Source organism: Phyllobates terribilis, unplaced genomic scaffold (assembly GCF_046119375.1).
Source record: "Phyllobates terribilis strain yellow unplaced genomic scaffold, ASM4611937v1 Scaffold_7__3_contigs__length_470593459, whole genome shotgun sequence".
In the NCBI taxonomy this organism is placed as follows: Eukaryota; Metazoa; Chordata; class Amphibia; order Anura; family Dendrobatidae; genus Phyllobates; species Phyllobates terribilis.
The window spans coordinates 200,791,710-200,804,904 of NW_027362767.1; the positions used below are offsets into that span (position 1 = coordinate 200,791,710).

The 13,195-nt window shown below is 41.3% G+C and overlaps 1 protein-coding gene across 1 annotated transcript in view; it reads left to right on the forward strand.

Annotated features, from left to right (window-relative positions):
• BTK (Bruton tyrosine kinase) overlaps positions 1-13,195 on the forward strand; it is a 303,555-nt gene that overhangs the window by 265,385 nt on the left and 24,975 nt on the right. The window contains exons 17-18 of the mRNA XM_073639658.1: positions 5,289-5,407; positions 11,156-11,313. Of these exons, the coding sequence (XP_073495759.1) occupies positions 5,289-5,407; positions 11,156-11,313 (277 nt within the window). The remainder of the gene's footprint in view (positions 1-5,288; positions 5,408-11,155; positions 11,314-13,195) is intronic.

Here is a 13,195-nt window from a genome sequence, read left to right on the forward strand (position 1 = left end):
CAGACACGTGGAGGCCACACACAATACTGAGCCTCATTTTGACTTGTTTTAAGGACATTACATCAAAGCTGGATCAGCCTGTAGTGTGTTTTTTTTCACTTAAATTTTGGGGGTGACTTCAAATCCAGGCCTCCATTGGTTAATAAATGTGATTTCCATTGATGATTTTTGTGTGATTTTGTTGTCAGCACATTCAACTTTGTACAGAGCAAAGTATTCAATGAGAATATTTCATTCATTCAGATCTAGGATGGGTTATTTGAGTGTTCCCTTTATTTTGTTGAGCAGTGTATAACAACAAGAACTGGTATAAAGGAATTCTCGGAGTGAAAGGACTTCACCAATGAAACGAACCCCAGTGATGTCATATAAAATCTTCAGTGTCACGACATCAGTGTATGAACCTTAAGTGCACATAAAAGATTTTTAGACCTGTAAAGAACCAATTTACATATACAGTGTATATCTTCACTTTATGACATTTGGTGCAGGATATGGAACAATATCTCAATGTTTCACTTTCCTGCGAGGCACTCGCTGAGGATGAGGAGGAGGATCATCTGATGGAGGGCTTGGTAGGGTAGGTCAGTCCAGCACATCCACAGTGGGTAGATCAAGTACAGTCGTAAAGGAGGGAAGGCATTAGGATGACGGAGATAGTGCAGTCTCCCTCAATTTCTCACCTGCAGGAAGAATGGAAATCACCAGGAAAATAGGAGGCCTTGTTGTCTCAGATATTCTAGCAGTGGTTGCAGCTCCTGCCTTATTTAAAGCATTAGACGGGAGAGCTCAACAAGTAGCAGTATAGAACCATTCTTGTAAGACAAGGGGCCAAAATCTCTCGTCTTTCATTTGATAGAGTCCTTGATCTTATAATGGTGGACTTGACATATCAAGTTCCTAGGATGATCAGGGTCTGAAGACATTGGGCCAAGAGCTCTATGTACTCCGTGGTGCTCCAGAGGGGTATCAGGTGTTTTCCCAATGACAGAGTTGAAGATTATTCTGAGGCTGCGTGCCCACGTTGCGTATTACAAGCGTATATGCTGCGGAATTTCCGCAGCGTAAACGCTTGTAAAACGCATGTATATCCGCACCCCATGGTCCCCAATGGCATTCCGCAAAGTCAATGCCCATGCTGCGGATTTTTCCGCAGTGTATATGCTGCGGTAAAAAATCCGGAAGCGCAGCGGAATCAATGTGCGGATGGTACCCAAGTCTGGATGAGAGGAGACTCTCATCCAGACCTGGGTACCAAAGAACCTGTAAAAAAAAGAAAAAATAAAGTTTATACTTATCTTCTGATGTCTTCCCGGTGTTTTCCCGCCGTCGCGGTGTTGTGTGAAGGACCTGCCACGTCATTGAGTCATGTGACCCATCACATGACTCAATGACGTCACCGCAGGTCCTGCACACAATAGCGTGAGCCGCTCAAGACTCCGGACGGGGCAGAGAATGCATCGGAAAGTGAGTATAAACTTTATTTTTTTATTTTTTACCATTCTGATTCTTTTTTTTTAACTATTACTTGGTCACACTATATAAATCCATGCCGGTTGCATGGATTTATATAGTGTGAACAAGTTGTCAAGCACTTTTCCAAGTGATGCTTAAATCACTTGGAGAAGTGCTTGATAACCCGCATGCGGAAATGCATGCAAAGACGCCTCACAAACGCTTCTACCTGGCGGGAAAACCGCATGTAAAATCCGAATGCGATTTTCCCGCTAGGGAGAAGCGTAAAAAATATGCTTCAGTTCCGCAACGTGGGCACATAGCCTGAGTGTGGAATCCAGATGATTGTGCCTCACTGTGTCCAGGAGTTCTCTCACTCTGACATTATACCTGTATCCCCTGTTTTCGGCCTCATCTATCATATCCAGGAGATACTGTGGCTGGAAGGCATGTGATGTCAGTTCTACCTCATGTGTTTTCACCTTATCCTCAAGCCCCATTACCTTTGTTTCAGTCGCAGAGGTTTTTGAATCAAGCTGTTGGATCTCAGTCTGGAATGAAGCAATCTCGCTTTTATAAGAGTTCTCCAACCTCGTGATATGTTTCCGTATCCTTTCTGGTGGATATGGTACTGAGACACAATCACAGTTCCCTTCATTCAAGGAGGGTACCCTTGGGCATTTGAGTAATGCCATTGGTAAGGCTGCCTGGGGATATGTTTTCGGATGCCATCTGTAGCAGATGAGGACTTTCCTCTGATGCGGGAAACATAATCGTTGTCACCGGGCTTGATACACTGCTAACTGAGGATGATGGAGAGGGAGAGGTGGACGAGAGAGGGATATGTTGTACCTTGAGGTCCCCGTGTGGAACCGATGTGTCCGTTCCTGCAGGCTTGTGCATTGCCACCAGGTCGAAGGAGACAGGGATCTCCTTGGTCAACAGGTCTCGTGGCAGCGCCATCTTGGAAGCGGCCTGTGAGATTTCGATCAGCAGGATGAAGTTAAAAAGTACTCGATATTGTGCGAAAGCGGTGTTTCGGGGTTAATGGAGGTCGTCTTCTTCCTCTTAGGACCCATCAGGCATAGTTTGGGTACTTAAATGGAGATTCTGCTGTTTTTCTCTGGGCCGGGAGTGGGAGTCAAGCAGCATGTGTCCTCACTCCTTTATAGCCAGGCCACACCCCGGAGCAGTTTTTTTATAAAGTTTTTGTAGGAGTAATTTTGCAAGGTTTCCTGAAAAGTTTTGAGAGAGTATTTTTTCAGCCTTTTGATTTGACAGTACCTAGTTTGAAGTACATTCCATCAGGATCCACTTTGAGGTAACATACACTTTTTTTTTCCAATCAGTCATTTTTCAAACCCTGTTCTGGGAAAAAATGCTCAAAAAATGACTCATTTGAACAACAAAGTGGATTTCCCATAGAAGTGAATAGAAATAATTTCACATGGATTTTTGAAGTTGTCTTTGAGAAGGGTTTTCGAGCCTATCTGTTCCAAAACCTCAAAAAAAAGTCTGTATGCACATAACAAACTATGTGCACATGGAGGCCCCAGTTCATCAAGACCGGTGATTTTCATGCTGATCTTAATGAGGGAGACCTTTTGAGATTTGGAAGAGCACTTGGAGAGTTTCCAATAAGTATCTATGTGCATATGGCGTCTTTCAGATGCCGGCACAGTCACTAGAGTTTCCTCTCACAAAGCCACTTGAAGAAAAAGTCTACAGCCTTTCTTCTGAAGCAGCTCTGCTGGTATCTTTTTACTTTCTATTAAGAGAGCGGAGGATTTGAAGTTTCCTCTCAGTTTATGCTCCATAAACTCCTCAAAAAACTTTGCGTGCACAAGTGCTAAGAGTAAAACCAAACAAAGCTTCTTTGGTGCAGCAAAAAAAGTGTTTTTGTTTTTTTGATGTCTTAAACAATTATTTGATTTTACAGGTGAATAGTTTGCTGTTTGACAATTGACATTGACTTGGGGCTACAATAATGTGCCTGCGTTTTTTTTATTCTTCTTGTATTTTAAAGGGGGATGTGGTATTAAAACCTTTATTAAATATCCTTAAAATCTCCCAGCTAACCCTAGATAATGCTCATACATACAAATTGCCCAAATACTGTGAGTGCTCTCCTATTTGTACTATGTGGGTGGTAGATGGTATAGGATGGTATTTCAAGAAATGGAGTACTCTCAATTTAAAATTATGATTACAAAAATGCAATTTCTGCTGGTATTTCCCTGCAAGCCTTCATTATCAGATCCCATTATTAGATCCCTGTGAGGGCGCCATTTTTTTATTGTACTTGTTTAATTAGTGGTAATATCTAGTTCAGATTCTGTACAGTGTATTGCACATTAGTGCTCATATATGAGTGGTGCCCAATTCAACAGCTCTTTTTTCTGACTAATTATCCTGATAGAGTCCATACTACAGCACAGCAGTGGTCTCTGCTGTACATTTTCCAGCCCAGCGATCTCTGCCCCTCTTTTATAATTGGATTCAATTTATACATCTAACACATTCACACGTTCAGTATTTGGTCAGTATTCACTTCAGTATTTGTAAGCCAAAACCAGGAGTGGGTGATAAATGCAGAAGTGGTGATGAGTTTCTATTATACTTTTCCTCTGATTGATCCACTCCTGGTTTTGGCTTACAAATACTGATGTAAAATACTGACCAAATACTGACCGTGTGAACGTGGCCTATTGTAGTAAGTGCATAAAGGACCTGATGCACATCAGAAGTCTGTCAGCCGAATGATGCTTCAGCCGATAGTTTGGCAACAGCCATTTTCCCTTAAGAACTCATTCAGCCGAGCACTCCTGTGTTCTCTATGAGAAAGCCGCCGACTGACATCTCTGCCAACGGCTTATCTCCTAGAGAACAAAGCGATTGGCAGTCTGAAATTGGACATGCCCGATCGACATCTCCTTCAACAATCAGTTGGAAGGCGCCCCCCCCACACACACATTAGAGTGCCCAGCATATCCGTGGATATCGTTGGGTGCATCTGACATTAATCTAATGTATATGGGGGGCTTAAGATTCCCCATACTTGTGGCTACAGGCAGCCCGAATTGTGTCATTTAGCTGTACAAATGTGAGGCTAGTCACTACTCATGGACAAGCCACGAGGCTGGATAGTCAAGAGGTCAGAGGTCAAAAGCCAGAAGGGTACGTCATAGACAGAGGGGTGAGACAAAGACATAGTCAGGTAAAATCCAGGGTCAGAATTCCATGAAGGTAGCAGATCACGATAAAAGGGCTAGGCAAATACAAGGTCAAAGGCAAATCCAAGGTCGAGCAACAAAGATCAAAATATAAGACTAGGAGCGCAGAGCACACACACACCTTTTGAGCAAAGTTACAATTGGCAGTAATCTAATGCAGAGAGCTGGTTAAATAGCCAGGTAAGTAGTCTGAACGGGAGACACACCCTGGTCCTGATTAGATGGCTAAACTGTCACTCCAGACACTGACAGCTCAGCACGACCCAGCATCCAAATGGACGGCTGAGCTGTCCATCACCATACTGACAGCTCAGCACGCCCCTGTCCTAGATGGGACAACAGAAGTGTCATTCACTGCATCCAGACACTCAGATAAGAGGAATCGTGATAACATGTCTATGTAGGGTATCTGAATATCCATACAATAAAAAAGCTTTGACCCCAAAAATTATATATTAGAAAATTAATTTGCACATCACTTGGACTTATTTCGCTTAAAAATTGTTTCCATATATGAATATTAACTTTAGCATATAATCTGAGTTTTGCACGGATGTGATTGAACTTAATACTTATGTACAATGTTCCTGTCTTGAACAGATATGTATTGGATGATGAATATACGAGCTCACTGGGCTCAAAATTTCCTGTCCGTTGGTCTCCTCCCGAAGTGCTTTTATACAGCAAGTTCAGCAGTAAATCAGATGTGTGGTCCTTCGGTAAGTGATGGAGGGATTTTACAAGATTTGGGCAAAAACCTGTAAAAGAATTGTAAATTAAAAAATCTGAAATGTAGAGAATATACAGAATAATACAAGACTGCCATAGACATAAATGGGAGTTACAAAAACAGCAAAGCAGAGTGAGCTGCACTATTGGCGTAACTCCTGATTTACCCCCATGGGAGTTAGACAAACAGCGCAGCCCAACTGTGCTCTGCCATTTTCAGGACCTGTGGTGGCCGGGACTTAGAAGCAGTTTCTATTCCAGCCATGAAAGGCAGAGATGGAAATAAGCAATTACATCCAATTACTTAGCGGTGACGTCTTCTCTGATTGTTAACACTCGCTTACATAATCTTGTCACTGCAGTTTAGTGTCATGACGCTCCTTTCAAACACAACTCATCTCTGAACAATTTGCCACACAGACATCTTTAGTTCCTCTTTTTTTTTCACCATCCTCCTCATCTTCTCAATACAAACTTGCATCTTTGTTCCCTAACAGTGCCACATACAATGCCCACATTGGTGCCAAGTAGCTACCTGCCCCAATAATAACTGTGCCAGTAGGTCATAATAACAATATTACTGTCTGCCCAAATAGTGTCCCCCAAAATAAGTGTGCCAACTACGGTGCCTCCAATACTAATAGTGCCAACAGGGTTCACCAAAATAATCATGCCAAGCATAATAACTGTGCCAATGCGGGTGCCCCAAATTGCAAAGCAATGCACTCTTCAACATAAGTGTTCAATGTGAACTTTACCTTAAAACAATGAAAAACATGTTATGTACCCAAAATGGTACCAATAACAACTTGAGCTCATCCCGCATAAAACAAGCCCACACTCAGGTCCGACAGAAAAATAGGGGTTTCTACATTAATAGAACACATGATCTGGAAACGTGACATGGCTTCCAAAATCCAATCCAAATCCATGTTCCCAAAGCCAAAGGGCCCTTACTCGCTTCTGAGCCCAAACCACAGTCAGTGTCCAGATGTGCAGTACAGACCAAAAGTTTGGACACACCTTCTCATTTAAAGATTTTTCTGTTTTTTAATGACTATGAAAATTGTACATTCACACTGTGGGCATCAAAACTATGAATTACCACATGTGGAATTATATACTTAACAAAAAAGTGTGAAACAAGTGAAAATATGTCTTATATTCTAGGTTCTTCAAAGTTGCCACCTTTTGCTTTGATGACTGCTTTGCACACTCTTGCCATTCTCTTGATGAGCTTCAAGAGGTAGTCACCGGAAATGGTCTTCCAACAATCTTGAAGGAGTTCCCAGAGATGCTTAGCACTTGTTGGCCCTTTTGCCTTCACTCTGCGGTCCAGCTCACCCCAAACCATCTCGATTGGGTTCAGGTCTGGTGACTGTGGAGGCCAGGTCATCTGGCGTAGCACCCCATCACTCTCCTTCTTGGTCAAATAGCCCTTACACAGCCTGGAGGTGTGTTTGGGGTCATTGTCCTGTTGAAAAATAAATGATGGTCCAACTAAACACAAACCGGATGGAATAGCATGCCGCTGCAAGATGTGGTAGCCATGCTGGTTCAGTATGCCTTCAATTTTGAATAAATCCCCAACAGTGTCACCAGCAAAGCACCCCCACACCATCACACCTCCTCCTCCATGCTTCACGGTGGGAACCAGGCATGTAGAGTCCATCCGTTCACCTTTTCTGCGTCGCACAAAGACAAGGTGACTGGAACCAAAGATCTCAAATTTGGACTCATCAGACCAAAGCACAGATTTCCACTGGTCTAATGTCCATTCCTTGTGTTCTTTAGCCCAAACAAGTCTCTTCTGCTTGTTGCCTGTCCTTAGCAGTGGTTTCCTTGCAGCTATTTTACCATGAAGGCCCGCTGCACAAAATCTCCTTTTAACAGTTGTTGTAGAGATGTGTCTGCTGCTAGAACTCTGTGTGGTATTGACCTGGTCTCTAATCTGAGCTGCTGTTAACCTGCGATTTCTGAGGCTGGTGACTCAGATAAACTTATCCTCAGAAGCAGAGGTGACTCTTGGTCTTCCTTTCCTGGGGCGGTCCTCATGTGAGCCAGTTTCTTTGTAGTGCTTGATGGTTTTTGCAACTGCACTTGGGGACACTTTCAAAGTTTGCCCAATTTTTCGGACTGATTTACCTTCATTTCTTAAAGTAATGATGGCCACTCGTTTTTCTTTACTTAGCTGCTTTTTTCTTGCCATAATACAAATTCTAACAGTCTATTCAGTAGGACTATCAGCTGTATATCCACCAGACTTCTACACAACACAACTGATGGTGCCAACCCCATTTATAAGGCAAGAAATCCCACTTATTAAACCTGACAGGGCACACCTGTGCAGTGAAAACCATTTCCGGTGACTACCTCTTGAAGCTCATCAAGAGAATGCCAAGAGTGTGCAAAGCAGTCATCAAAGCAAAAGGTGGCTACTTTGAAGAACTTAGAATATAAGACATATTTTCAGTTGTTTCACACTTTTTTGTTAAGCATATAATTCCACATGTGTTAATTCATAGTTTTGATGCCTTCAGTGTGAATGTACAATTTTCAAAGTCATGAAAATACAGAAAAATCTTTAAATGAGAAGATGTGTCCAAACTTTTGGTCTATACTGTATGGTAGTGCTGAAATAAGGAGAACCCTCTAAACAATTAAAGAGGTGTCTGTCTCCAGTAGCACAAGCTGGACATAATGTATGGGCACTAAAATAACCATGCGCCCAAACAGTATCTTATGGGGCATTTCCAAGCTCTGAATAAATTGCATAAAAATTTATAAGATCCATTTTCTACTATGAAAGTTGTTTAAATTGAAAATTGAGGCTAAATCAGTCACTTTAGAGGTAAAAAAAAATAATATTTTTCATGTTTTTAATTCCACTTTGCAGCAATTCCTTGGAAGCATCTGAAGGTTCAATAAACTTCCTGAATGCATTTTTGAATACTTTGATAAGTGCTGTTTTAAAATGGGGTATTTGGTTTTTATCTGACATATTGGCCCCTAAAAGTGAAGTGTCATAGTTTTTAAGGTTGAAGGTATAAATAACTCTATTGAGTTCAACCTATAACCCAATATATTAATGCACAGGAAGGCAAAAAACCCATGAAGCAGACATTAATAGCTCCATATTACGGGGAAAAATTCCTTTCTGTCTCCACATATGGCAATCATACTAGTTCCCTAGCTACATTAAACTTCAACAATTGCTATTTCACAGACCAGCCTCCATCTTACATACAGTTATATGAAAAAGTTTGGGCACCCCTATTAATCTTAAGCTTAATGTTTTATAAAAATTGGTGTTTTTGCAACAGCTATTTCAGTTTGATATATGTAATAACTGTTTGACACAGTAATGTTTCTGCCTTGAAATGAGGTTTATTGTATTAACAGAAAATGTGCAATCTGCATTCAAACAAAATTTGACAGGTGCATAAGTATGGGCACCCTTATCATTTTCTTGTTTTAAATACTCCTACCTACTTTTTACTGACTTACTAAAGCACTTTTTTTGGTTTTATAACCTCATTGAGCTTTGAACTTCATAGCCAGGTGTATGCAATCATGAGAAAAGCTACTTAAAGTGGCCACTTGCAAGTTGTTCTTCTGTTTGAATCTCCTCTGAAGAGTGGCATCATGGGCTCCTCAAAACAACTGTCAAATGATCTGAAAACAAAGATTATTTAACATAGTTGTTCAGGGGAAGGATACAAAAAGCTGTCTCAGAGATTTAACTTGTCAGTTTCCACTGTGAGGAACCTAGTAAGGAAATGGAAGAACACAGGGACAGTTCTTGTTAAGGCCAGAAGTGTCAGGCCAAGAAAAACATCAGAAAGGCAGAGAAGAAGAATGGTGAGATCAGTCAAGGACAATCCTCAGACCACCTCCAGAGAGCTGCAGCATCAACTTGCTGCAGATGGTGTCACTGTGCATCGGTCAACTATACAACGCACTTTGCACAAGCAGAAGCTATATGGGAGAGTAATGCGAAAGAAGCCGTTTCTGCAAGCACACCACAAACAGAGTCGGCTGAGGTATGCAAAAGCACATTTGGAGAAGCCAATTTCTTTTTGGAAGAAGGTCCTGTGGACTGATGAAACCAAGATTGAGTTGTTTGGTCATACAAAAAGGCGTTATGCATGGCGGCAAAAAAACACAGCATTCCAAGAAAAACACTTGCTACCCACAGTAAAATTTGGTGCAGGTTCCATCATGCTTTGGGGCTGTGTGGCCAATGCCGGCACCGGGAATCTTGTTAAAGTTGAGGGACGCATGGATTCCACTCAGTATCAGCAGATTCTTGACAATAATGTTCAAGAATCAGTGACAAAGTTGAAGTTACGCAGGGGATGGATCTTTCAGCAAGACAATGATCCAAAACACCGCTCCAAATCTACTCAGGCATTCATGCAGAGGAACAATTACAATGTTCTGGAATGGCCATCCCAGTCCCCAGACCTGAATATCATTGAACATCTGTGGGATCATTTGAAGAGGGCTGTCCATGCTCGGCGACCATCAAACTTAACTGAACTGGAATTGTTTTGTAAAGAGGAATGGTCAAAAATACCTTCATCCAGGATCCAGGAAATCATTAAAAGCTACAGGAAGCGACTAGAGGCTGTTATTTTTGCAAAAGGAGGATCTACTAAATATTAATGTCACTTTTCTGGTGAGGTGCCCATACTTATGCACCTGTCAAATTTTGTTTGAATGCAGATTGCACATTTTCTGTTAGTACAATAAACCTCATTTCAAGGCAGAAACATTACTGTGTCCAACAGGTATTACATATATCAAACTGAAATAGCTGTTGCAAAAACACCAATTTTTATAAGACATTAAGCTTAAGATTAATAGGGGTGCCCAAACTTTTTCATATAACTGTATATCCCTCTGTAATATTAAATTATCCTCCTCTGTGTAGATTACCTTGCACAGTTTAGTATAATCTGAAAATATTGTAATTCTACTCTGTATGATACCTACAAGGTCATTAATAAATATGTTTAAAAGAAAAGGGCCCAATACTGACCTTTGTGGTATCCCACTTTTAACTGTGAATGACACCAAATGTGTTCCATGAATACGCACCCACTGTTTCCTATCACTGAGCCAGTTATTAACCCAGATACACATCTTTTTCTAATCCCTTTGCTCTCATGTTGTGTACCAACCTTTTCTGTGGCCTTTGAAAAGTCCATATAGACATAACATAAACAGCATTTCAATGGTGCAGTCTGTAAATTACCTCCTCATAGAAACTCATCAGATTAGTTTGACAGGACTGATCCCTCATAAACCCATCTTGATGTTGGGGCATCAGGTTGTCCGAAGTGGTCCATAAACTTAAGTTTTGTAAATTTAATTGAAAAATTTTTAACAAAATTCTGATAAAATTTAAGCATTCTAAAATCAAAACAAAATAAAAGGATGTTTCAAAAATAATGCTGATGTGACTTTGGAAAGGTCATTAATATTGGATAGGCGGGTTTCTAACATGCACCACCGATCAGATGTAAATGGTGAATGGAACTGGGACTGCGCAGCGTCGTTCACTGTGTAACGGCCATTGCCAAGAACTGAAGCATCGCTACTACTACAGCTGAGAACAGCTGGTCAGTGGGGGGTGCTGGGTGACCCAGGGATAGGACATCAATATCATAAACCTGGAAAAGCCTTTAAACATTTTCTTCTTAAATTAATATATACTCATTTACATTTTTTAGGTGTCCTGATGTGGGAAGTTTTCACATTTGGAAAGATGCCGTACGAAATGTTCAGTAACAATGAAATTGTGGATCAAATATTAAAAGGAGTTCGTCTGTACAGACCTCAGCTTGCAACAGATAAAGTGTACAGTGTGATGATTAGCTGCTGGGAAGAGGTATTGCATTTACACAAGTTTTATGTAATATCAACAGTTACCTACATTCCTTACACTTCTTTTACAATTATAATATAAAAATATGTCAGTGAATTTTTTTTTATCTACAGTGCCTTGAAAAAGTGTTCATACCCCATGAACTTTTCCACATTTTTTCACATTACACCGACAAACTTTATTTATTGGATTTTATGTGATTACACAAACTAACAAGTATTTGTGAAATGTAAAGGAAATTATATGAGGTTTTAGAAGTATTTAAAAAATATAAATCTGAACATTGTAACGTGCATTTGTATTCAGCCCCTTCGTAGGATCATCTTTCTCTACAAGTACTGCTGCAGTCTTTTGGGGTCTGTCTCTCCAGCTTTCTCTGCAGTCTTTCGGGGTCTGGCTCTCCAGCTTTCTCTGCAGTCTTTTGCGGTCTGTCACTCCAGCTTTCTCTGCAGTCTTTTGGGGTCCGTCACTTCAGCTTTGCACATCTAGAGGTGACATTTTGCCCCTTCTTCTTTGCACACTCACTCAGTAAGATTGGATGGAGACATCTGTGATCAGTAATTTTCACGTCTTGTCACAGATTCTCAATGGGATTTGTGTCTGGACTGTGACTGGGCCATTCACACACATGAATGTGCTCTGATGTAAACCCTCCATTGTAGCTTTGGCAGGATGTTTATGGTCGTTGTCCTGCTGGAAGGTGAACCTACACCCCAGTCTCAAGACTTCTGCAGCCTCTAACAGGTTTTCCTATGGGATTTCCCAGTATTTAGCTCCATCCATCTTCCCATCAACTCTGGCTAGCTTCTCTGTCCCTGCTGATGAAAAAGCCTCCCCACAGTATGATGCTGCCACCACCATGTGTGACAGTGAGGATGGTGTTTTCCGGGTGATCTGCAATGTTAGTTTTCCACCACACATAATGTTTTGCATTTAGCCCAAAAATTTCTCCTTCGGTTTCATATGACCAGAGCTCCTTCTTCCACATGCTCGCTGTGTCCCCTACATGGCTTTTTGCTAACTGCAAACTGGACGTCTTGGCTTGCTTTCAAATTTGGCTTTCTTCTTGCCACTCTTGCATAAAGGCCAGATTTGTGGAGGATATGACAAATAGATGTCGTATGGACAGATTCCTGCACCTTAGCTGTGGAGCTCTGCAGCTTCTCCAGAGTGACCATGGGCTTCTCGGCTGCTTCTCTAATTAGTGCTCTCCTTGCCTGGCATGTCAGGTTAGGTGGACGCCTGGACGGCCATGTGTTGATAGGTTGGCAGTTGTGCCATACGCCTTCCATTTTTGGATGATGGATTGAACAGTGCTACGTGAGATTTTCAGAGCTTGGGCTATTTTTTATAACCTAACCCTGCTTTACTCTTCTCCACAACCTGACCTGTCTGGTGTGTTCCTTGGTTTTCATTATACTGTTTGATCCCTAATGTTCTCACACAAATCTCTGAGGCCTTCACAGAACAGCTGTAGTTATACTGAGAAGAAATTATATCCAGGTGGACTCAAGTTACTAACTATGTGACTTCTGGAGGCAATTGGTCACTTGGGATTTTATTTAAGTGTATCAGACTACAGGGAGCTGAATAGAAATGCACTAAACAATTTTCAGATTTATATTTTTAAAGTATTTAGAAAATCCTGTATCATTTCCTTTACACTTCACAAATACTTGCTACTTAGTGTTGGCATCACATAAAATTCCAATAAAATAAATTTAAGTTGGTGGGTTTAATGTGAAAAAATGTGGAAAAGTTCAGAGTATGAATACTTTTTTCAAGGCACTGTATGTCAGGAGCAGTAAATGACTAGCCCAGGGGGATGGGGATAACTCGGTACCCGGGCCTTTAGCCTAGCCTTTAGGGATGTCGCGGTTGTTGG